Below are 25121 nucleotides of genomic sequence, written 5' to 3' on the forward strand. Positions count from 1 at the left end.
ACCTCAGTCAATTAAAAACCTCAGTCAGTTAAAAACCTCAGTCAGTTAAAAACCTCAGTCAATTAAAAACCTCAAGTCAGTTAAAAACCTCAGTCAGTTAAAAACCTCAGTCAGTTAAAAACCTCAGTCAGTTAAAAACCTCAGTCAATTAAAAACCTCAGTCAATTAAAAACCTCAGTCAATTATAAACCTCAGTCAGTTAAAAACCTCAGTCAGTTAAAAACCTCAGTCAATTAAAAACCTCAAGTCAGTTAAAAACCTCAGTCAGTTAAAAACCTCAGTCAATTAAAAACCTCAGTCAATTAAAAACCTCAGTCAATTAAAAACCTCAGTCAGATAAAAACCTCAGTCAATTAAAAACCTCAGTCAATTAAAAACCTCAGTCAGTTAAAAACCTCAGTCAGTTAAAAACCTCAGTCAGTTAAAAACCTCAGTCAATTAAAAACCTCAGTCAGTTAAAAACCTCAGTCAATTAAAAACCTCAAGTCAGTTAAAAACCTCAGTCAATTAAAAACCTCAAGTCAGTTAAAAACCTCAGTCAGTTAAAAAACTCAGTCAATTAAAAACCTCAAGTCAGTTAAAAACCTCAGTCAGTTAAAAACCTCAGTCAGTTAAAAACCTCAGTCAATTAAAAACCTCAGTCAGTTAAAAACCTCAGTCAGTTAAAAACCTCAGTCAGTTAAAAACCTCAGTCAATTAAAAACCTCAGTCAATTAAAAACCTCAGTCAGTTAAAAACCTCAGTCACTTAAAAACCTCAGTCAGTTAAAAACCTCAGTCAATTAAAAACCTCAAGTCAGTTAAAAACCTCAGTCAGTTAAAAACCTCAGTCAATTAAAAACCTCAGTCAGTTAAAAACCTCAGTCAGTTAAAAACCTTAGTCAGTTAAAAACCTCAGTCAGTTAAAAACCTCAGTCAGTTAAAAACCTCAGTCAATTAAAAACCTCAGTCAGTTAAAAACCTCAGTCAGTTAAAAACCTCAGTCAATTAAAAACCTCAGTCAATTAAAAACCTCAGTCAGTTAAAAACCTCAGTCAGTTAAAAACCTCAGTCAGTTAAAAACCTCAGTCAGTTAAAAACCTCAGTCAGTTAGAAACCTCAGTCAATTAAAAACCTCAGTCAATTATAAACCTCAGTCAGTTAAAAACCTCAGTCAGTTAAAAACCTCAGTCAATTAAAAACCTCAAGTCAGTTAAAAACCTCAGTCAGTTAAAAACCTCAGTCAATTAAAAACCTCAGTCAGTTAAAAACCTCAGTCAATTAAAAACCTCAGTCAGTTAAAAACCTCAGTCAGTTAAAAACCTCAGTCAGTTAAAAACCTCAGTCAATTAAAAACCTCAGTCAGTTAAAAACCTCAGTCAGTTAGAAACCTTAGTCAATTAAAAACCTCAGTCAATTATAAACCTCAGTCAGTTAAAAACCTCAGTCAGTTAAAAACCTCAGTCAGTTAAAAACCTCAGTCAATTAAAAACCTCAAGTCAGTTAAAAACCTCAGTCAGTTAAAAACCTCAGTCAGTTAAAAACCTCAGTCAATTAAAAACCTCAGTCAGTTAAAAACCTCAGTCAGATAAAAACCTCAGTCAGTTAAAAACCTCAGTCAGTTAAAAACCTCAGTCAGTTAGAAACCTCAGTCAGATAAAAACCTCAGTCAATTAAAAACCTCAGTCAGTTAAAAACCTCAGTCAGATAAAAACCTCAGTCAATTAAAAACCTCAGTCAATTAAAAACCTCAGTCAGATAAAAACCTCAGTCAATTAAAAACCTCAGTCAGTTAAAAACCTCAGTCAGTTAAAAACCTCAGTCAATTAAAAACCTCAGTCAGTTAAAAACCTCAGTCAGTTAAAAACCTCAGTCAGTTAAAAACCTCAGTCAATTAAAAACCTCAGTCAGTTAAAAACCTCAGTCAATTAAAAACCTCAAGTCAGTTAAAAACCTCAGTCAGTTAAAAACCTCAGTCAGTTAAAAACCTCAGTCAATTAAAAACCTCAGTCAGTTAAAAACCTCAGTCACTTAAAAACCTCAGTCAGTTAAAAACCTCAGTCAATTAAAAACCTCAGTCAATTAAAAACCTCAGTCAGTTAAAAACCTCAGTCAGTTAAAAACCTCAGTCAATTAAAAACCTCAGTCAATTAAAAACCTCAGTCAGTTAAAAACCTCAGTCAGTTAAAAACCTCAGTCAGTTAAAAACCTCAGTCAGTTAAAAACCTCAGTCAATTAAAAACCTCAAGTCAGTTAAAAACCTCAGTCAGTTAAAAACCTCAGTCAGTTAGAAACCTTAGTCAATTAAAAACCTCAGTCAATTAAAAACCTCAGTCAGTTAAAAACCTCAGTCAGTTAAAAACCTCAGTCAGTTAAAAACCTCAGTCAATTAAAAACCTCAAGTCAGTTAAAAACCTCAGTCAGTTAAAAACCTCAGTCAGTTAAAAACCTCAGTCAATTAAAAACCTCAGTCAGTTAAAAACCTCAGTCAGATAAAAACCTCAGTCAATTAAAAACCTCAGTCAATTAAAAACCTCAGTCAGATAAAAACCTCAGTCAATTAAAAACCTCAGTCAATTAAAAACCTCAGTCAGTTAAAAACCTCAGTCAATTAAAAACCTCAGTCAGTTAAAAACCTCAGTCAATTAAAAACCTCAAGTCAGTTAAAAACCTCAGTCAATTAAAAACCTCAGTCAGTTAAAAAACTCAGTCAATTAAAAACCTCAAGTCAGTTAAAAACCTCAGTCAGTTAAAAACCTCAGTCAGTTAAAAACCTTTTACTGTGATGGTGTGTTTATTGTGATGGTGTGTTTATTGTGATACTGTGTTTATTGTGATACTGTGTTTATTGTGATGGTGTGTTTATTGTGATAGTGTGTTTATTGTGATGGTGTGTTTATTGTGATGGTGTGTTTATTGTGATGGTGTGTTTACTGTGATAGTGTGTTTATTGTGATAGTGTGTTTATTGTGATGGTGTGTTTATTGTGATAGTGTGTTTATTGTGATAGTGTGTTTATTGTGATGGTGTGTTTATTGTGATGGTGTGTTTATTGTGATGGTGTGTTTACTGTGATAGTGTGTTTATTGTGATGGTGTGTTTACTGTGATAGTGTGTTTACTGTGATGGTGTGTTTATTGTGATGGTGTGTTTAATGTGATGGTGTGTTTATTGTGATGGTGTGTTTACTGTGATAGTGTGTTTATTGTGATGGTGTGTTTATTGAGATGGTGTGTTTACTGTGATAGTGTGTTTACTGTGATGGTGTGTTTATTGTGATGGTGTGTTTAATGTGATGGTGTGTTTATTGTGATGGTGTGTTTATTGTGATGGTGTGTTTATTGTGATGGTGTGTTTATTGTGATGGTGTGTTTACTGTGATAGTGTGTTTACTGTGATGGTGTGTTTATTGTGATGGTGTGTTTAATGTGATGGTGTGTTTATTGTGATGGTGTGTTTATTGTGATAGTGTGTTTATTGTGATGGTGTGTTTATTGTGATAGTGTGTTTATTGTGATGGTGTGTTTAATGTGATGGTGTGTTTATTGTGATGGTGTGTTTACTGTGATAGTGTGTTTACTGTGATGGTGTGTTTACTGTGATAGTGTGTTTACTGTGATGGTGTGTTTATTGTGATGGTGTGTTTAATGTGATGGTGTGTTTATTGTGATGGTGTGTTTACTGTGATAGTGTGTTTATTGTGATGGTGTGTTTATTGTGATGGTGTGTTTATTGTGATGGTGTGTTTACTGTGATAGTGTGTTTACTGTGATGGTGTGTTTACTGTGATAGTGTGTTTACTGTGATGGTGTGTTTATTGTGATGGTGTGTTTAATGTGATGGTGTGTTTATTGTGATGGTGTGTTTACTGTGATAGTGTGTTTATTGTGATGGTGTGTTTATTGAGATAATTTTTTTTTGTAATATGTTTATTGTATACATTCTCAATTCCTCACATTTCTTCATGCTCAATATCATGAACTCACTTATTGCCCCCGAGCAGGGAGCCGGTGGGAGAGTCTGTTCCAAAGTCCATCTGCAGCTCCTGCAGAAACAGAGGAAGGGTCAAAGGTCAACACACTGTTCACTATTGGCCTGAAAAGAGGTGCAAGCATAGAAATGTAGGTGAGCAACAGTATTGGAGGATCAGCTCCTCACAAAAATTTAATCAGGTTCTTTAAAAAGGTTCTTTAACCAGGTTCTATACACTGTGAAAAGGTTCCACACATTGCTGTCACTGAGCAGACACATTAGCAGCGGAGATGTTTATGAGATGCTAGTGTTAGTAGTGCCATCCCACTGAGATATGGTCAGTTTCTGCTAATGACCACCATGATCAATGTTTCAGTTGTTATAAAATCATCTTTATTTATCCAAATATTCAGAGAAGTTTTAGCTCAGATAAACATGTTTAACCCTGTTTGTGTTAGCCACAAATGCAGCTACCGCACAGATGTGTTTCATTCAGGGGTAATGAAGAAATTAACACAACAAAACAACACACTGCAACAACACCATAACAACACAACACACTGCAACAACACCGTAACAACACAACACACTGCAACAACACCATAACAACACAACACACTGCAACAACACCGTAACAACACAACACACTGCAACAACACCGTAACAACACAACACACTGCAACAACACCATAACAACACAACACACTGCAACAACACCGTAACAACACAACACACTGCAACAACACCATAACACCACAACACACTGCAACAACACCGTAACAACACAACACACTGCAACAACACCATAACAACACAACACACTGCAACAACACCGTAACAACACAACACACTGCAACAACACCGTAACAACACAACACACTGCAACAACACCATAACAACACACTGCAACAACACCATAACAACACAACACACTGCAACAACACCGTAACAACACAACACACTGCAACAACACCATAACAACACAACACACTGCAACAACACCATAACAACACACTGCAACAACACCATAACAACACAACACACTGCAACAACACCGTAACAACACAACACACTGCAACAACATCATAACAACACAACACACTGCAACAACACCGTAACAACACAACACACTGCAACAACACCATAACAACACAACACACTGCAACAACACCATGACAACACAACACACTGCAACAACACCGTAACAACACAACACACTGCAACAACACCATAACACAACACACTGCAACAACACCGAAACAACACAACACACTGCAACAACACAATAACACAACACACTGCAACAACACCATAACAACACATCACACTTCAACACCATAACAACACATCACACTGCAACAACACCATAACAACACAACACACTGCAACAACACCGTAACACTGGACACTACAACAACACGGTAACACAACACAGTGCAACAACACCATAACAACACAACACACTGCAACAACACCATAAGACGAGACACTACAACACAGTAACACAACACACTGCAACAACACCATAACAACACAACACACTGCAACAACCCTGTAACAACACAATGCACTATGACAACACCATAACAACACACTGCAACAATACTATAAAAACACAATGCACTGCAACAACACTGTAACAACACAACACATTCTAACACTGTAACAACACAATATAACACCTACATAACAAAATAACAACCCATTGAAACAATACTGTAATAACATAGCATACACCAAGACCATAACAACACGACACACTCCAACACGGTAACACAACACACTGTAACAACACTGTAGCAATACAGTGCACTGCAACAACACAGCAACAACACTAACAACAAAACACACTTCAACAACACCATAACAACACAACACATTCCAACAACACTGCAACAACACAACAATATTGTAACAACACAAAACACTAACAACACCAAAACAACACAACACACTGCAACACCACAACACATTCGAACAACACCGTAACAACACAGCACACTGCAACAACACTGGAACAACACTGCAACAACACTGTAACAACAGCGCACTGCAACAACAACTATGTAACAACACAACACACTCACTCCAACATTCTAATCAACACTCACTCCAACATTCTAATAAACACTCACACCAACATTCTAATCAACACTCGCACTAACATTCTAATCAACACTCGCACCAACATTCTAATCAACACTCGCACCAACATTCTAATCAACACTCGCACCAACATTCTAATCAACACTCACACCAACATTCTAATCAACACTCACTCCAACATTCTAATCAACACTCACTCCAACATTCTAATAAACACTCACACCAACATTCTAATCAACACTCGCACTAACATTCTAATCAACACTCGCACCAACATTCTAATCAACACTCGCACCAACATTCTAATCAACACTCGCACCAACATTCTAATCAACACTCGCACCAACATTCTAATCAACACTCACACCAACATTCTAATCAACACTCACACTAACACTCTAATCAACACTCACACCAACATTCTAATCAACACTCACACCAACATTCTAATCAACACTCACACTAACACTCTAATCAACACTCACACCAACATTCTAATCAACACTCGCACCAACATTCTAATCAACACTCAACACTCACACCATCATTCTAATCAACACTCACACCAACATTCTAATCAACACTCACACCAACATTCTAATCAACACTCACACTAACACTCTAATCAACACTCACACCAACATTCTAATCAACACTCACACCAACATTCTAATCAACACTCAACACTCACACCATCATTCTAATCAACACTCACACCAACATTCTAATCAACACTCACACCATCATTCTAATCAACACTCACACCAACATTCTAATCAACACTCACACCATCATTCTAATCAACACTCACACCAACATTCTAATAAACACTCACACCATCATTCTAATCAACACTCACACCAACATTCTAATCAACACTCACACCAACATTCTAATCAACACTCACACCAACATTCTAATCAACACTCACACCATCATTCTAATCAACACTCACACCAACATTCTAATCAACACTCACACCAACATTCTAATCAACACTCACACCAACATTCTAATCAACACTCACACCATCATTCTAATCAACACTCACACCAACATTCTAATCAACACTCACACCAACATTCTAATCAACACTCACACTAACACTCTAATCAACACTCACACCAACATTCTAATCAACACTCACACCAACATTCTAATCAACACTCACACCATCATTCTAATCAACACTCACACCAACATTCTAATCAACACTCACACCATCATTCTAATCAACACTCACACCAACATTCTAATCAACACTCACACCAACATTCTAATCAACACTCACACCATCATTCTAATCAACACTCACACCAACATTCTAATCAACACTCACACCAACATTCTAATCAACACTCACACCAACATTCTAATCAACACTCACACCATCATTCTAATCAACACTCACACCAACACTCACACCAACATTCTAATCAACACTCACACCAACATTCTAATCAACACTCACACTAACACTCTAATCAACACTCACACCAACATTCTAATCAACACTCACACCAACATTCTAATCAACACTCACACCATCATTCTAATCAACACTCACACCAACATTTTAATAAACACTCACACCATCATTCTAATCAACACTCACACCAACATTCTAATCAACACTCACACCAACATTCTAATCAACACTCACACCATCATTCTAATCAACACTCACACCAACATTCTAATCAACACTCACACCAACATTCTAATCAACACTCACACCATCATTCTAATCAACACTCACACCATCATTCTAATCAACACTCGCTCCATCAATTGACCCCACTCTCTTGCACCAACACTCATAGCAGGTCTCATACTAACACACAAATATTTGCAACCACACACAGTAATAGTGATTTATTGCAGGGGCTACAGATCATTCTGGAAACTCTTTAAACACTGTTACTGCAGACACTGAGAGAGTGTGTAATATAGAGTCAGCACTCGCTGAGACAGCATTCTCTCTCACTCATTCACTCAATCACTCATGACCTGCAGAGGACAGTCTGACCGTCCCTGTGGAGCACGCACACGCACACACACACACACACACACACACACTCTGTCTATGTAGCTGTAACTCGTTGTGACGGTGTCTAAAAATAAAGTGCCTCAGTGATTCAGTGCTTCAGCATCAAAAGTGCTTTTGATTACACACAAACACTCATTAAGATGTTCAGCAGAGTGAGACAACCATACACACACACACACATAAGGATTTTCAGTAGAGTGAGACGACTACACACACACACACACAGTGCGGGTGATGAGATGCGGCGGCGGTGATGATGATGATGATGATGATGATGATGAACACTAAAGCAGACGAGCAGACGGTGCGGAATAGAGAGACAGAACCAGAGAAGAGCAGAAATACCAGGTTAGATCTCGCAGTGTAGTAAATTTCCTCTGCACAGTCCAAAAAATCCTCAGAGTCGAGCTGTTTAGTAAACACAGCAAAAAACTCCAGTTAACACACACTGCCCAGGGGCGGGGCTATGGGCAACAGGGGGTTATGGGTAAGAGTGGGTTTTTGGGTGTGTGTGTGTGTGTGTGTGTGTGTGTGTGTGTGTGTGTTTGTTCTGTTTTAGTCCATCTGCAGTCTAACTGTCCCCCACAGGCTCCGCCCACTCACACTCTTTGATAGCTACTGCTGTGACAGAGTTTTACAGATCACTGATAAAAACTACCACACATTTTAAACACAGCTACACTGAACACACCTGCAGGGGGCGCCTCACACTCAGAACGGGTGAGTGAGTGAATGAGTGAGTGAGTGAGTGAGTGAGTGAGTGAGTGAGTGAGTGAGTGAGTGAGCGGGTAAGTGAGCGAGTCAGTGAGTGAGTGAGTGAGTGAATGGGTAAGTGAGTGAGTCAGCGAGTGTGTCAGTGAGTGAGTGAATGGGTAAGTGAGTGAGTCAGTGAGTGAGTGAATGGGTAAGTGAGTGAGTCAGCGAGTGTGTCAGTGAGTGAGTGAATGGGTAAGTGAGTGAGTCAGTGAGTGAGTGAATGGGTAAGTGAGTCAGTGAGTGAGTGAGTCAGTGAGTGAGTGAATGGGTACGTGAGTGAGTCAGTGAGTGAGTGAATGGGTATGTGAGTGAGTTAGTGAGCGAGTGAATGGGTACGTGAGTGAGTGAATGGGTAAGCGAGTGAGTCAGTGAGTGAGTGAACAGGTAAGCGAGTGAGTAAATGGGTAAGCAAATGAGTGAGTCAGTGAATGAGTGGATGGGTAACTGAGTGAGTGAATGGGTAAGTGAGTGAGTCAGTGAGTGAGTGAATGGGTAAGCGAGGGAGTGAGTCAGTGAGCGAGTGAATGGGTACGTGAGTGAGTGAGTCAGTGAGTGAGTGAATGGGTAAGTGAGTGAGTGAATGGGTAAGCGAGTGAGAGAGTCAGTGAGCGAGTGAATGGGTACGTGAGTGAGTCAGTGAGTGAGTGAATGGGTAAGTGAGTGAGTGAATGGGTAAGCGAGTGAGTGAATGGGTAAGCGAGTGAGTGAATGGGTAAGCGAGTGAGTGAGTCAGTGAGCAAGTGAATGGGTACGTGAGTGAATGGGTAAGTGAGTGAGTGAATGGGTAAGTGAGTGAGTGAGTCAGTGAGTGAGTGAGTCAGTGAGTGAATGGGTAAGTGAGTGAGTGAGTCAGTGAGTGAGTGAATGGGTGAGTGAGTGAGTGAATGGGTAAGCGAGTGAGTGAATGGGTAAGCGAGTGAGTGAATGGGTAAGCGAGTGAGTGAGTCAGTGAGCAAGTGAATGGGTACGTGAGTGAATGGGTAAGTGAGTGAGTGAATGGGTAAGTGAGTGAGTGAGTCAGTGAGTGAGTGAGTCAGTGAGTGAATGGGTAAGTGAGTGAGTGAGTCAGTGAGTGAGTGAATGGGTGAGTGAGTGAGTCAGTGAGTGAGTGAATGGGTAACCGAGTGAGTGAATGGGTAAGTGAGTGAGTGAGTGAGTCAGTGAGTGAGTGAATGGGTAACCGAGTGAGTGAATGGGTGAGTGAGTGAGTCAGTGAGTGAGTGAATGGGTAAGTGAGTGAGTCAGTGAGTGAGTGAATGGGTAACCGAGTGAGTGAATGGGTGAGTGAGTGAGTCAGTGAGTGAGTGAATGGGTGAGTGAGTGAGTCAGTGAGTGAGTGAATGGGTAAGTGAGTGAGTGAGTCAGTGAGTGAGTGAATGGGTAAGTAAGCGAGTGAGTCAGTGAGTGAGTGAATGGGTAAGCGAGTGAGTGAGTCAGTGAATGAGTGAATGGGTGAGTGAGTGAGTCAGTGAGTGAGTGAATGGGTGAGTGAGTGAGTCAGTGAGTGAGTGAATGGGTGACTGAGTGAGTCAGTGAGTGAGTGAATGGGTAAGTGAGTGAGTGAATGGGTAAGTGAGTGAGTGAGTCAGTGAGTGAGTGAGTCAGTGAGTGAGTGAATGGGTAAGTGACTGAGTGAGTCAGTGAGTGAGTGAATTGGTGAGTGAGTGAGTCAGTGAGTGAGTGAATGGGTAAGTGAGTGAGTGAGTCAGTGAGTGAGTGAATGGGTGAGTGAGTGAGTCAGTGAGTGAGTGAATGGGTAACCGAGTGAGTGAATGGGTAAGTGAGTGAGTGAGTCAGTGAGTGAGTGAATGGGTAACCGAGTGAGTGAATGGGTGAGTGAGTGAGTCAGTGAGTGAGTGAATGGGTAAGTGAGTGAGTGAGTCAGTGAGTGAGTGAATGGGTAACCGAGTGAGTGAATGGGTGAGTGAGTGAGTCAGTGAGTGAGTGAATGGGTAAGTGAGTGAGTGGGTAAGTGAGTGAGTGAGTCAGTGAGTGAGTGAATGGGTAAGTGAGTGAGTGAGTCAGTGAGTGAGTGAATGGGTAACCGAGTGAGTGAATGGGTAAGTGAGTGAGTGAGTGAATGGGTAACCGAGTGAGTGAATGGGTGAGTGAGTGAGTCAGTGAGTGAGTGAATGGGTAACCGAGTGAGTGAATGGGTGAGTGAGTGAGTCAGTGAGTGAGTGAATGGGTAAGTGAGTGAGTGGGTAAGTGAGTGAGTGAGTCAGTGAGTGAGTGGGTAAGTGAGTGAGTGAGTCAGTGAGTGAGTGAATGGGTAAGTGAGTGAGTGAGTCAGTGAGTGAGTGAGTGATTGTGGTAATTGTAGTTTCTATTGTTGCTCTGTAGTTTTTGGAGTGGGGGGTTTATTATGTTTTAAATTTCTTTATTCTATTTTTGTTCTATTTTTATTATAATTATGTCTTTCTTTACTTTTTGTTTAAGCTCATTCTTGTTTACTGGTCAGTACTTTGCGTGACTGAGGCAGGAGGGAGCTGATTGGCTGGTGTGTCGGTGTGGTGAGTGCTGATTGGTTGAATTGGAAGTGCAGTGGTACTCACTGGATCATGATGAGGTTCAGTCTCTTTCCTTAAAGGAGGATCAAACTTCACCTGGTCAACTGAGAGAAGAACACTAATGAGTAATAACACAGACGTCAGCACACGGTCTGAGCTCTGACTGGCTGGTTATGACTGGACTGTTGGCTGAAGAACTGCAGCTCAGGAAGCATCACACACACACTGTCACGCACACACACACAGTCACACTCACACTCACACACATTCACACACACACACTGTCACACGCACACACATTCACACACACACACACACACGCACACACACACACACACACACACACTGTCATACTCACACACACACACTCTGTCACACACACACACACACACACTGTCACACACACACACACACACACGCACACACACACTGTCACACTCACAAACATTCACACACACACACACACACACTGTCACACTCACACACATTCACACACACACACACACACACACAGTCACACTCACGCTCACACACTGTCACACTCACACACATTCACACACACACACTGTCACACTCACACACACAGTCACACTCACACACTGTCACTCACACACTGTCACACACACACACACACACACACAGTCACACTCACACTGTCACACTCACACACATTCACAGACACACACTGTCACACTCACATTCACACACACACACTCACACTGTCACACACACACACTCACACACTGTCACACACACACACGCACACACACGCACACACACACTGTCACACACACACGCACACACACACACACACACTCACACACACGCGCGCACACACACACACACACTGTCACACTCACACACATTCACACACACGCACACACACACACACACACACTGTCACACTCACACTCACACACTGTCACACTCACATTCACACACACACACACTGTCACACTCACACACATTCACACACACTGTCACACTCACAGTCACACTCACACACACGCACACACACAGTCACACTCACACACTGTCACACTCACACACATTCACACACACACACACTGTCACACTCACACACATTCACACACATGCACACACACAAACACACACACTGTCACACTCACACTCACACTGTCACACTCACACACATTCACACACACACACTGTCACACTCACATTCACACACACTCACACTGTCACACACACACACTCACACACTGTCACACACACACACGCACACACACACGCACACACACACTGTCACACACACACACACACACACTCACACACACACGCACACACACACACACACTGTCACACTCACACACATTCACACACACACGCACACACGCAGTCACACTCACACTCACACAGTCACACTCACACACATACTGTCACACTCACACACATACTGTCACACTCACACACATACACACTCACACTCACACACATTCACACGCACACACACACACACTCACACACATTCACACACACACACACACACTGTCACACTCACATTCACACACACACACACACTGTCACACTCACACTCACACACTGTCACACTCACATTCACACACACACACACTGTCACACTCACAGTCACACTCACACACACGCACACACACAGTCACACTCACACACTGTCACACTCACACACATTCACACACACACACACTGTCACACTCACACACATTCACACACATGCACACACACAAACACACACACTCTCACACACTCTCACACACACACACTGTCACACGCACACGCACACACACACACACTGTCACACACACACATGCACACACACACTGTCACACACACACATTCACACACGCATGCACGCAGACACACGCACGCACACACTGTCACATGCACACACACACACACGCACACACACACACACGCACACACGCACGCACGCACACACGCACGCACACACGCACGCACACACACACGCACACACACACACAGTCACACGCACACACATTCACACACTCACACACACGATCAAACTCACACACATTCACACTCACAAACACACACACTCACACACTCACATGCTCACACACACACACACACACTCACACGCTCACACACTCACACACACTCACACACACACACACACACTAACACACTCACAGTTGATCTCTGAGAGTGTTTTGCCCTCCCGGGTGTTTCTGCTCCTGGAGTGAATGCGGTGAGGAACGTCTACAGGCGGCTTAAGAGAGAAACGAGAAGAAATGATTACAACAGAAAAACGATTAAACCATCAAGAGAGAAAAAGAACATCAGAGAAACTAATATAGGAGAGAAAAGAGAAAAACAACAAACACAAAAAATCAGATCACACCAAACTGACTGACTTAATAACAATAATAAGCTACATTAAGCCTCACAATAAACTACAGTGAACCTCACAATAAACTACAAATAAACCTCACAATAAACTACAAATAAGCCTCACAATAAACTACAATAAGCCTCACAATAAACTACAGTGAACCTCACAATAAACTACAAATAAGCCTCACAATAAACTACAACAAGCCACACAATAAACTACAGTGAACCTCACAATAAACTACAAATAAACCTCACAATAAACTACAAATAAGCCTCACAATAAACTACAATAAGCCTCACAATAAACTACAATAAGCCTCACAATAAACTACAGTGAACCTCACAATAAACTACAAATAAATCTCACAATAAACTACAATAAGCCTCACAATAAACTACAGTGAACCTCACAATAAACTACAAATAAGCCTCACAATAAACTACAATAAGCCTCACAATAAACTACAGTGAACCTCACAATAAACTACAAATAAACCTCACAATAAACTACAATAAGCCTCACAATAAACTACATTGAACCTCACAATAAACTACAAATAAGCCTCACAATAAACTACAATAAGCCTCACAATAAACTACAGTGAACCTCACAATAAACTACAAATAAACCTCACAATAAACTACAAATAAGCCTCACAATAAACTACAGTGAACCTCACAATAAACTACAAATAAGCCTCACAATAAACTACAACAAGCCACACAATAAACTACAGTGAACCTCACAATAAACTACAAATAAACCTCACAATAAACTACAAATAAGCCTCACAATAAACTACAATAAGCCTCACAATAAACTACAATAAGCCTCACAATAAACTACAGTGAACCTCACAATAAACTACAAATAAATCTCACAATAAACTACAATAAGCCTCACAATAAACTACAGTGAACCTCACAATAAACTACAAATAAGCCTCACAATAAACTACAATAAGCCTCACAATAAACTACAGTGAACCTCACAATAAACTACAAATAAACCTCACAATAAACTACAATAAGCCTCACAATAAACTACATTGAACCTCACAATAAACTACAAATAAGCCTCACAATAAACTACAATAAGCCTCACAATAAACTACAGTGAACCTCACAATAAACTACAAATAAACCTCACAATAAACTACAAATAAGCCTCACAATAAAATACAATAAGCCTCACAATAAACTACAAATAAACCTCACAATAAACTACAATAAGCCTCACAATAAACTACAATAAGCCTCACAATAAACTACAGTGAACCTCACAATAAACTACAAATAAACCTCACAATAAACTACAAATAAGCCTCACAATAAACTACAATAAGCCTCACAATAAACTACAGTGAACCTCACAATAAACTACAAATAAACCTCACAATAAACTACAAATAAGCCTCACAATAAACTACAATAAGCCTCACAATAAACTACAATAAGCCTCACAATAAACTACAATAAGCCTCACAATAAACTACAGTGAACCTCACAATAAACTACAAATAAACCTCACAATAAACTACAAATAAGCCTCACAATAAACTACAATAAGCCTCACAATAAACTACAGTGAACCTCACAATAAACTACAAATAAGCCTCACAATAAACTACAAATAAGCCTCACAATAAACTACAATAAGCCTCACAATAAACTACAATAAGCCTCACAATAAACTACAGTGAATCTCACAATAAACTACAAATAAACCTCACAATAAACTACAAATAAGCCTCACAATAAACTACAATAAGCCTCACAATAAAATACAGTGAACCTCACAATAAACTACAAATAAGCCTCACAATAAACTACAATAAGCCTCACAATAAACTACAATAAGCCTCACAATAAACTACAGTGAACCTCACAATAAACTACAAATAAACCTCACAATAAACTACAAATAAGCCTCACAATAAACTACAATAAGCCTCACAATAAACTACAGTGAACCTCACAATAAACTACAAATAAACCTTACAATAAACTACAAATAAGCCTCACAATAAACTACAATAAGCCACACAATAAACTACAGTGAACCTCACAATAAACTACAAATAAACCTCACAATAAACTACAAATAAGCCTCACAATAAACTACAATAAGCCTCACAATAAACTACAATAAGCCTCACAATAAACTACAATAAGCCTCACAATAAACTACAGTGAACCTCACAATAAACTACAAATAAACCTCACAATAAACTACAAATAAGCCTCACAATAAACTACAATAAGCCTCACAATAAACTACAGTGAACCTCACAATAAACTACAATAAGCCTCACAATAAACTACAGTGAACCTCACAATAAACTACAAATAAACCTCACAATAAACTACAAATAAGCCTCACAATAAACTACAGTGAACCTCACAATAAACTACAATAAACCTCACAATAAACTACAAATAAGCGTCACAATAAACTACAATAAGCCTCACAATAAACTACAGTGAACCTCACAATAAACTACAAATAAACCTCACAATAAACTACAAATAAGCCTCACAATAAACTACAATAAGCCTCACAATAAACTACAATAAGCCTCACAATAAACTACAGTGAACCTCACAATAAACTACAAATAAACCTCACAATAAACTACAAATAAGCCTCACAATAAACTACAGTGAACCTCACAATAAACTACAATAAACCTCACAATAAACTACAAATAAGCGTCACAATAAACTACAATAAGCCTCACAATAAACGACAGTGAACCTCACAATAAACTACAAATAAACCTCACAATAAACTACAAATAAACCTCACAATAAACTACAATAAACCTCACAATAAACTACAAATAAACCTCACAATAAACTACAATAAGCCTCACAGTAAACTACAGTGAACCTCACAATAAACTACAATAAGCCTCACAACAAACTACAATAAACCTCACAATAAACTACAATAAGCCTCACAATAAATGACAGTGAACCTCACAATAAACTACAAATAAACCTCACAATAAACTACAATAAGCCTCACAATAAACTACAGTGAACCTCACAATAAACTACAAATAAACCTCACAATAAACTACAATAAGCCTCACAATAAACTACAAATACACCTCACAATAAACTAGTGAACCTCACAATAAACTACAAATAAACCTCACAATAAACTAGTGAACCTCACAATAAACTACAAATAAACCTCACAATAAACTACAGTGAACCTCATAATAAAATACAAATAAGCCTCACAATAAACTACAATAAACCTCACAATAAACTACAAATAAACCTCACAATAAACTACAATAAGCCTCACAATAAACTACAATAAGCCTCACAACAAACTACAATAAACCTCACAATAAACTACAATAAGCCTCACAATAAACTACAATAAGCCTCACAATAAACGACAGTGAACCTCACAATAAACTACAAATAAACCTCACAATAAACTACAATAAGCCTCACAATAAACTACAGTGAACCTCACAATCAACTACAAATATACCTCACAATAAACTACAATAAGCCTCACAATAAACTACAGTGAACCTCACAATAAACTACAATAAGCCTCACAACAAACTACAGTGAACCTCACAATAAACTACAAATAAGCTGCACAATAAACTACAAATAAACCTCACAATAAACTACAGTGAACCTCACAATAAACTACAAATAAACCTCACAATCAACTACAGTGAACCTCACAATAAACTACAAACAAACCTCACAATAAACTACAAATAAGCCGCACAATAAACTGCAATAAACCTCACAATAAATTACAGTGAACCTTACAGTGAACCTCACAATAAACTACAATAAGCCTCACAACAAACTACAGTGAACCTCACAATAAACTACAAATAAGCTGCACAATAAACTACAAATAAACCTCACAATAAACTACAGTGAACCTCACAATAAACTACAAATAAACGTCACAATAAACTACAGTGAACCTCACAATAAAATACAAATAAACCTCACAAATCAACTACAGTAAACCTCACAATCAACTACAGTGAACCTCACAATAAACTACAAACAAACCTCACAATAAACTACAAATAAGCCGCACAATAAACTGCAATAAACCTCACAATAAACTACAGTGAACCTCACAATAAAATACAATAAGCCACAATAAACTACAGCGAACCTCACAATAGAATACAAATAAACCTCACAATCAATTACAGTGAACCTCACAATAAACTCCAGTGAACCTCACAATAAACTACATTGAACCTCACAATAAACTCCAGTGAACCTCACAATAAACTACAATAAACATCATCATAAACTACAATAAACATCACAATAAACCTCATAATAAACTACAATATACTAAAATAAACATCATAAACTACAACAAACCTCATAATAAACTAAAGTGAGCCTCAAAATCAACTACAATAAACATCACCATAAACTACAGTCCTCACAATGTGTCCTCAGTGACCCTCAGCTCAGTTTTCCAGTATAGCGGCTCTGTCTGATCACAAACTCACAGCACAAAGAAAGGAAGATGGATAGACAGACGGACAAGACAGACAGACGTGCACATCTGGCAGGCTCTGCAGTTACCGACCGACACTATAGCGAGAGTTCTGACCATCTGATTTTTAAAACCTCAGAAAATGTCCTGGAAATGAGCTCCAGGTGATCAGTTAGGGTCTCTAAACTGTGAGGGGTGCTGTGCTCAATACTGCTGCTTGAGTCTTAAACAGGAACTGCACTGATTTTTTAAATAAAATAGTGGAAAATCTGGAATAATGAGCTTTCTTTGGGGACTATTTACCTCACAATAAACTACAATAAGCCTCACAATAAACTACAAATAAGCTGCACAATAAACTACAAATAAACCTCACAATAAACTACAGTGAACCTCACAATAAACTACAAATAAGCTGCACAATAAACTACAAATAAACCTCACAATAAACTACAGAGAACCTCACAATAAACTACAAATAAACCTCACAATAAACTACAGTGAACCTCACAATAAAATACAAATAAACCTCACAAATCAACTACAGTAAACCTCACAATAAACTACAGTGAACCTCACAATAAACTACAAACAAACCTCACAATAAACTACAAATAAGCCGCACAATAAACTGCAATAAACCTCACAATAAACTACAGTGAACCTTACAGTGAACCTCACAATAAACTACAAATAAGCTGCACAATAAACTACAAATAAACCTCACAATAAACTACAGAGAACCTCACAATAAACTACAAATAAACCTCACAATAAACTACAGTGAACCTCACAATAAAATACAAATAAACCTCACAAATCAACTACAGTAAACCTCACAATCAACTACAGTGAACCTCACAATAAACTACAAACAAACCTCATAATAAACTACAAATAAGCCGCACAATAAACTGCAATAAACCTCACAATAAACTACAGTGAACCTCACAATAAACTACAATAAGCCACAATAAACTACAGTGAACCTCACAATAAAATACAAATAAACCTCACAATCAATTACAGTGAACCTCACAATAAACTACACTGAACCTCACAATAAACTACATTGAACCTCACAATAAACTCCAGTGAACCTCACAATAAACTACAATAAACCTCACAATAAACTACAATAAACCTCATAATAAACTACAATAAACATCACAATAAACCTCATAATAAACTACAATATACTAAAATAAACATCATAAACTACAACAAACCTCATAATAAACTAAAGTGAGCCTCAAAATCAACTACAATAAACATCACCATAAACTACAGTCCTCACAATGTGTCCTCAGTGACCCTCAGCTCAGTTTTCCAGTATAGCGGCTCTGTCTGATCACAAACTCACAGCACAAAGAAAGGAAGATGGATAGACAGACGGACAAGACAGACAGACGTGCACATCTGGCAGGCTCTGCAGTTACCGACCGACACTATAGCGAGAGTTCTGACCATCTGATTTTTAAAACCTCAGAAAATGTCCTGGAAATGAGCTCCAGGTGATCAGTTAGGGTCTCTAAACTGTGAGGGGTGCTGTGCTCAATACTGCTGCTTGAGTCTTAAACAGGAACTGCACTGATTTTTTAAATAAAATAGTGGAAAATCTGGAATAATGAGCTTTCTTTGGGGACTATTTTGCCGCACAGCGCCCTGCATGTCTCCCTCCACCATGAATGGAGTTGAAGTTCTCTAAACTCTCATAAAACAGCGTCTCAGTCATCAGGCAGTGAATTCAGAACCAGTTCATGTAGGAACTTTCTGTGAGGTGCTTTTAGAGGGGGACATCTGGTTCCTATCACCACCACAGTAAACAAAACGAGGCTTTGGTGTTTTCCTGTTTGTCTTTGTTATTGATAAAGCAGGTGTGTGCTGACCATTTTGGTCGTTGAACTCTTCTGTTGACTCAGGCTGGTTACACCATCTGTCCTCTGCAAAGAGATCGGACTTGCAGCTGCTGGTCAAACAGCAGACCGCAGCACTGGTCAGCAAAGCTATACATCTGCTTTACTCATCATCATCATTGTCGTCGTTAACCACTTAATCCAGATAGGGCCGTGGTAGCAGTTGGGAGAGCAAAGAATCCCAGATGACCCTGTCCCCCGCAACTTCCTCCAGCTCATTCCCAGGGACCCCAAGCCGCTCCCTGGCCAACTTGGAGATGTAATCCCTCCAGGGGGTCCTAGGACAACCCTGGGGTCTTATCCCAGTAGGCAGTACCTGATACACCCCCTCCGGGAGATGTCCAGGGGCATCCAAATCAGATGCCCAAACCACCTTAGCTGGCTCCTCATTTCTGCCACTTGTATTCGCAATCTCATTCTTTCGGTCATTACCCACAGCTCATGACCACAGGTGAGGGTTGGGATTTAGACTGACCGGCAAACAGAGAGCTTTGCCTTATGATTCAGCTCCCTCTTCATCACTACAGTCCGGTACAGTGACCGCATTACTGCTGCCGCCTGTCCCAGCCTGTGGCCGATCCCACCATCCCTCTTCCCATCACTCATAAACAAGACCCAGAGATACTTAAACTCCTCCACCTGGGGCAAGTCCTTTCCCCTTAACTGGAGTGGGCATGCCATCCTTTTCCGGGCTAAGACCATGGACTTTGGATGTGCTGATCCGCATACCAACTGCTTCACACTCAGCTGCAAACTGGTCCAGTGAGCGCTGGAGGCATCCATGTGATTCAGCCAAAAGAACAACATTGTCTGCAAATAGCAGAGACGCCACCCTCCAGCCTCCACACATAATGCCCTCCTGACCTTGGTTATGCCTTGACACCCTGTCCATGAATATCACGAACAGGAGTGGAGACAGGGCACAACCCTGCTGGAGTCCAGCGCTAACACTGAAAGGGTCAGATTTAATGCTGAGTACACGAACACAGATCTCACTCTGGGAGCACAGAGATCGAATGGCTCAGAGCAGTAGCCCTGGTATCCCATATTCAGGGCAGACCTCCCACAAGATATCTCAGGGAGCCTGGTCGTAAGCCTTCTCCAAATCCACAAAACACATGTAGACTGGGTTGGCAAACTCCCATGCCCCCTCAACAATCCGCGAGAGGGTGAAAAGCTGGTCCATTGTTCCACGGCCGGGACGGAATCCGCATTGTTCCTCCTCAATCTGAGGTTCAACTATCGGATGGAGTTTCTTTTCCAGCACCTTGGCATAGACTTTCCCAGAGAGGCTGAGCAGTGTGAGTTGGCACACACCCTCCGGTCCCCTTTTTAAAAATGGGTACTGTGGGTACTAAAACCAAGGGTACTGTTCCTGAGGTCCATGCAATATTGCAGAGGCGCTTCAGCGAAGACAGCCCCACAATATCCAGAGCCTTAAGCATCTCCGGACGAATCTCATCCATCCCTGGTGCCTTGCCACTCAAGAGCTTGCCAACTACCTCAGTGACCTCCTCCAGGGAAATGGAGCTTGACCCACCAGAGGCCTCCGGCCCTGACTCTTGTGAGGGAGGCATGTCTCCTGGATTAAGAAGTTCTTCAAAGTGGTACTTCCACCGACCGACAATATCCTCATTTGAAGTCAGAGTTTCTCCACCCTTGCCGAATACAGATTGGGCACAGCCACCCCAACCACTCCTGAGTCGCTGGACAGTTGTCTAGAACCTCCTTGAAGCCAATCAAAAGTCTCCGACGCCCTGGATTTTGCTTCTGCCACCATTGCGGCTGTCACCTTTCTTGCATGTCTGTACCTCTCTGCTGAGTCTGGAGTCCTTCGGGCCATCCAGTCCCTAAAGGCCACTTTCTTCAGCTTGATGGCCTCCCTCACCACTGGTGTCCACCAGGGGGTTCTTGAGTTACCGCCCCGACAGGCACCCACAAGCTTTTGGCCACAGCTATGCCTGGTAGCTTCCACAATGGAGGTTTTGAAAAGGGTCCATTCAGACTCCATGTCCCCTACCTCCCCCGGGACATGAGAAAAGCTCTCCCGGAGGTGGGAGTTGAAATCATTCTGAACAGGGGCCTCTGACAGTCGTTCCCAGCACACCCTCACTTTTCGCTTGGGCCTAGCAGGTCTGACCATCAGTTATCCTTGCCATCTGATCCAACTCACCACCAGATGGTGATCAGTTGACAGCTTAGCACCTCTCTTTACTCGAGTGTCCAGAACATATGGTCCCAAGTTAGATGAAACGACAGGAAAGTCGATCACTGACCTCTGACCCAAGGAGCTCTGGTACCATGTACACTTATGAACAGCCTTGTGTTCGACCTTGATGTTTGTTATGGACAATCCATGCCTGGCACATAAGTCCAATAACAATTCACCAGTCGGGTTTAGATCGGGCAGGCCGTTCTTCCCAATCATGTCTCTCCAGGTCTCCCAGTCATTGCCAACATGAGCATTGAAGTCCCCCAGTAAGACTATGAAGTCTGTAGGCGGGACCCTTTCCACAACCCCACCCACTCGCTCCAAGAAGGTCGAATATTCTGACCTGTTGTTTGGTGCATAACACAACAGTCAGAGTTTTCCTCTGTGATTTGAATTCGCATTGAGGCGACCCTCTCGTCCACCGAGACAAATGCCAACTGCATGGCTGCCAGTCGGGAACTTGTGAGTATTCCCACTCCCGCCTGGCGCCTCTCACCCTGTGCAACCCCTGAGTATGAGAGGGACCAACCCCTATAAAGGAGTCTGGTTCCAGAGTCGACATTGTGGGTTGAGGTGAGCCCAACTGTATCAAGTTGGTACCTCTAAACCTACCGCACAAGCTCCGGCTCCTTCCTTCGGTTTTCTGTGCCCGTTTTTTATGGTGGGTTTTTGGATCGTGTTAGCCTGGGTCTTCACTCCAGACCTGTTCGCCCTGGGAGACCCTACCAGGAGCATAATGCTCCCGATGACTTAGCTCTAGAGATCCCTAGACCACACAAGCCCTTCCGCCACAACAAGACCCTGATCCAGGAAGAGATCTGCTTTACTGCTGTGTTTTAATCATAAATGATGCTCAAGAAGCTCATTTGAAGCAACAGGTCAGCAGAAAATCACCTCTTAACCCCAAACACAGCTCATGGTTTCTATCCCTGAGAACCTGCATCTCATTTATTATCTCCCTCAGACTGACTGCACATACTGAATGTGAACAGCAGCACATTTCATAGTTTTATTTCAGAACTTATTACTGTACAACTGTACACTGGAATAGTGCAATACTAGCGCATATCATGTATATGTGTTTATTCAGTTGCTTGTGAACACAAATAGCTAATCAGCCAATCACACGGCTGCAACTCACTGCATTTAGGCATGTAGAGGTGGTCAAAACAACTTGCTGAAGTGCAGACCGAGTATCAGAACGGGGAAGAAAGGGGATTTAAGGGGCTTTGAACGTGGCATGGTTGTTGGTGCCAGACGGGCTGGTCTGAGTATTTCAGAAACTGCTGATCTACTGGGATTATCACACTCAACCATCTCTAGGGTTTACAGAGAACGGTCCAAAAAAGAGGAAATATCCAGTGAGCGGTCAGTTGTGTGGACGAAAATGCCTTGTTGATGTGAGAGATCAGAGGAGAATGGGCAGACTGGTTCCAGATGATAGAAAGGCAACAGGAACTCAAATAACCAACCAGAATCTCTGAGGAACGTTTCCAGCACCTTGTTGAAAGTGTGGCACGTAGAATTAAGGCAGTTCTGAAGGCAAAAGGGGGTCCAACCTTTTACTAGCACCTATACCTAATAAAGTGGCTGTATACATATATATATGTATATATATATACATATACTGCTCAAAAAAATAAAGGGAATACCTAAACAACACAATATAACTCCAAGTAAATCAAACTTCTGTGAAATCAAACTGTCCACTTAGGAAGCATTACTAATTGACAATTTCACAGCTGTTGTGCAAATGGAACAGACAACAGGTGGAAATTACTGGCGATTAGCAAGACACACTCAATAAAGGAGTGGTTCTGCAGGTGGGACCACAGACCACTTCTCAGTACCTTTCTGCTTTCTGGGTGATGTTCTGGTCACTTTTGAATGTTGGTGGTGCTTTCACACTCGTGCTAGCAGGAGACGGACTCTACAACCCACACAAGTGGCTCAGGGAGTGCAGCTCATCCAGGATGACACATCAATGCGAGCTGTGGCAAGAAGGTTTGCTGTGTCTGTCAGCGTAGTGTCCAGAGGCTGGAGGCGCTACCACGAGACAGGCCAGTACACCAGAAGACGTGGAGGAGACCGTAGGATGGCAACAACCCAGCAGCAGGACCGCTACCTCCACCTTTGTGCAAGGAGGCACAGGAGGAGCACTGCCAGAGCCCTGCAAAATGACCTCCAGCAGGCCACATATGTGCATGTGTATGCACAAACAGTTAGAAACCGACTCCATGAGGATGGTATGAGGGCCCGACGTCCACAGATGAGGGTTGTGCTCACAGCCCAACACCATGCAGGACGCTTGGCATTTGCCAGAGAACACCAGGATTGGCAAATTTGCCACTGGCGCCCTGTGATCTTCACAGATGAAAGCAGGTTTACACTGAGCACACGTGACAGACGTGACAGAGTCTGGAGATGCCGTGGAGAGCGATCTGCTGCCTGCAACATCCTTCAGCATGGCAGTGGGTCAGTAATGGTGTGGGGTGGCATTTCTTTGGAAGGCCGCACAGCCCTCCATGTGCTCGCCAGAGGTAGCCTGACAGCCATTAGGTACCGAGATGAGATCCTCAGACCCCTTGTGAGACCATATGCTGGTGCGGTTGGCCCTGGGTTCCTTCTAATGCAGGACAATGCTAGACCTCATGTGGCTGGAGTGTGTCAGCAGTTCCTGCAAGATGAAGGCATTGAAGCTATGGACCGGCCCGCCCGTTCCCCAGACCCGAATCCGATTGAGCACATCTGGGGCA

The 25121-nt window shown here is 41.2% G+C and overlaps 1 protein-coding gene across 3 annotated transcripts in view; it reads right to left on the minus strand.

Moving 5' to 3' along the window:
* map4k3a (mitogen-activated protein kinase kinase kinase kinase 3a) overlaps window positions 1-25121 on the minus strand; it is a 99876-nt gene that overhangs the window by 24025 nt on the left and 50730 nt on the right. For 2 of the 3 annotated variants that reach the window (XM_037534731.1, XM_037534729.1), the window contains exons 13-16: window positions 13521-13599; window positions 11418-11476; window positions 8452-8514; window positions 3965-4023 (exon numbers count right to left, since the gene is read on the minus strand). In XM_037534731.1, coding sequence (XP_037390628.1) covers window positions 3965-4023; window positions 8452-8514; window positions 11418-11476; window positions 13521-13599 — 260 coding nt within the window. The remainder of the gene's footprint in view (window positions 1-3964; window positions 4024-8451; window positions 8515-11417; window positions 11477-13520; window positions 13600-25121) is intronic. The other variant, XM_037534730.1, reaches the window with a different exon arrangement.

Source organism: Pygocentrus nattereri, chromosome 25 (genome assembly GCF_015220715.1).
Source record: "Pygocentrus nattereri isolate fPygNat1 chromosome 25, fPygNat1.pri, whole genome shotgun sequence".
NCBI lineage: Eukaryota > Metazoa > Chordata > Actinopteri > Characiformes > Serrasalmidae > Pygocentrus > Pygocentrus nattereri.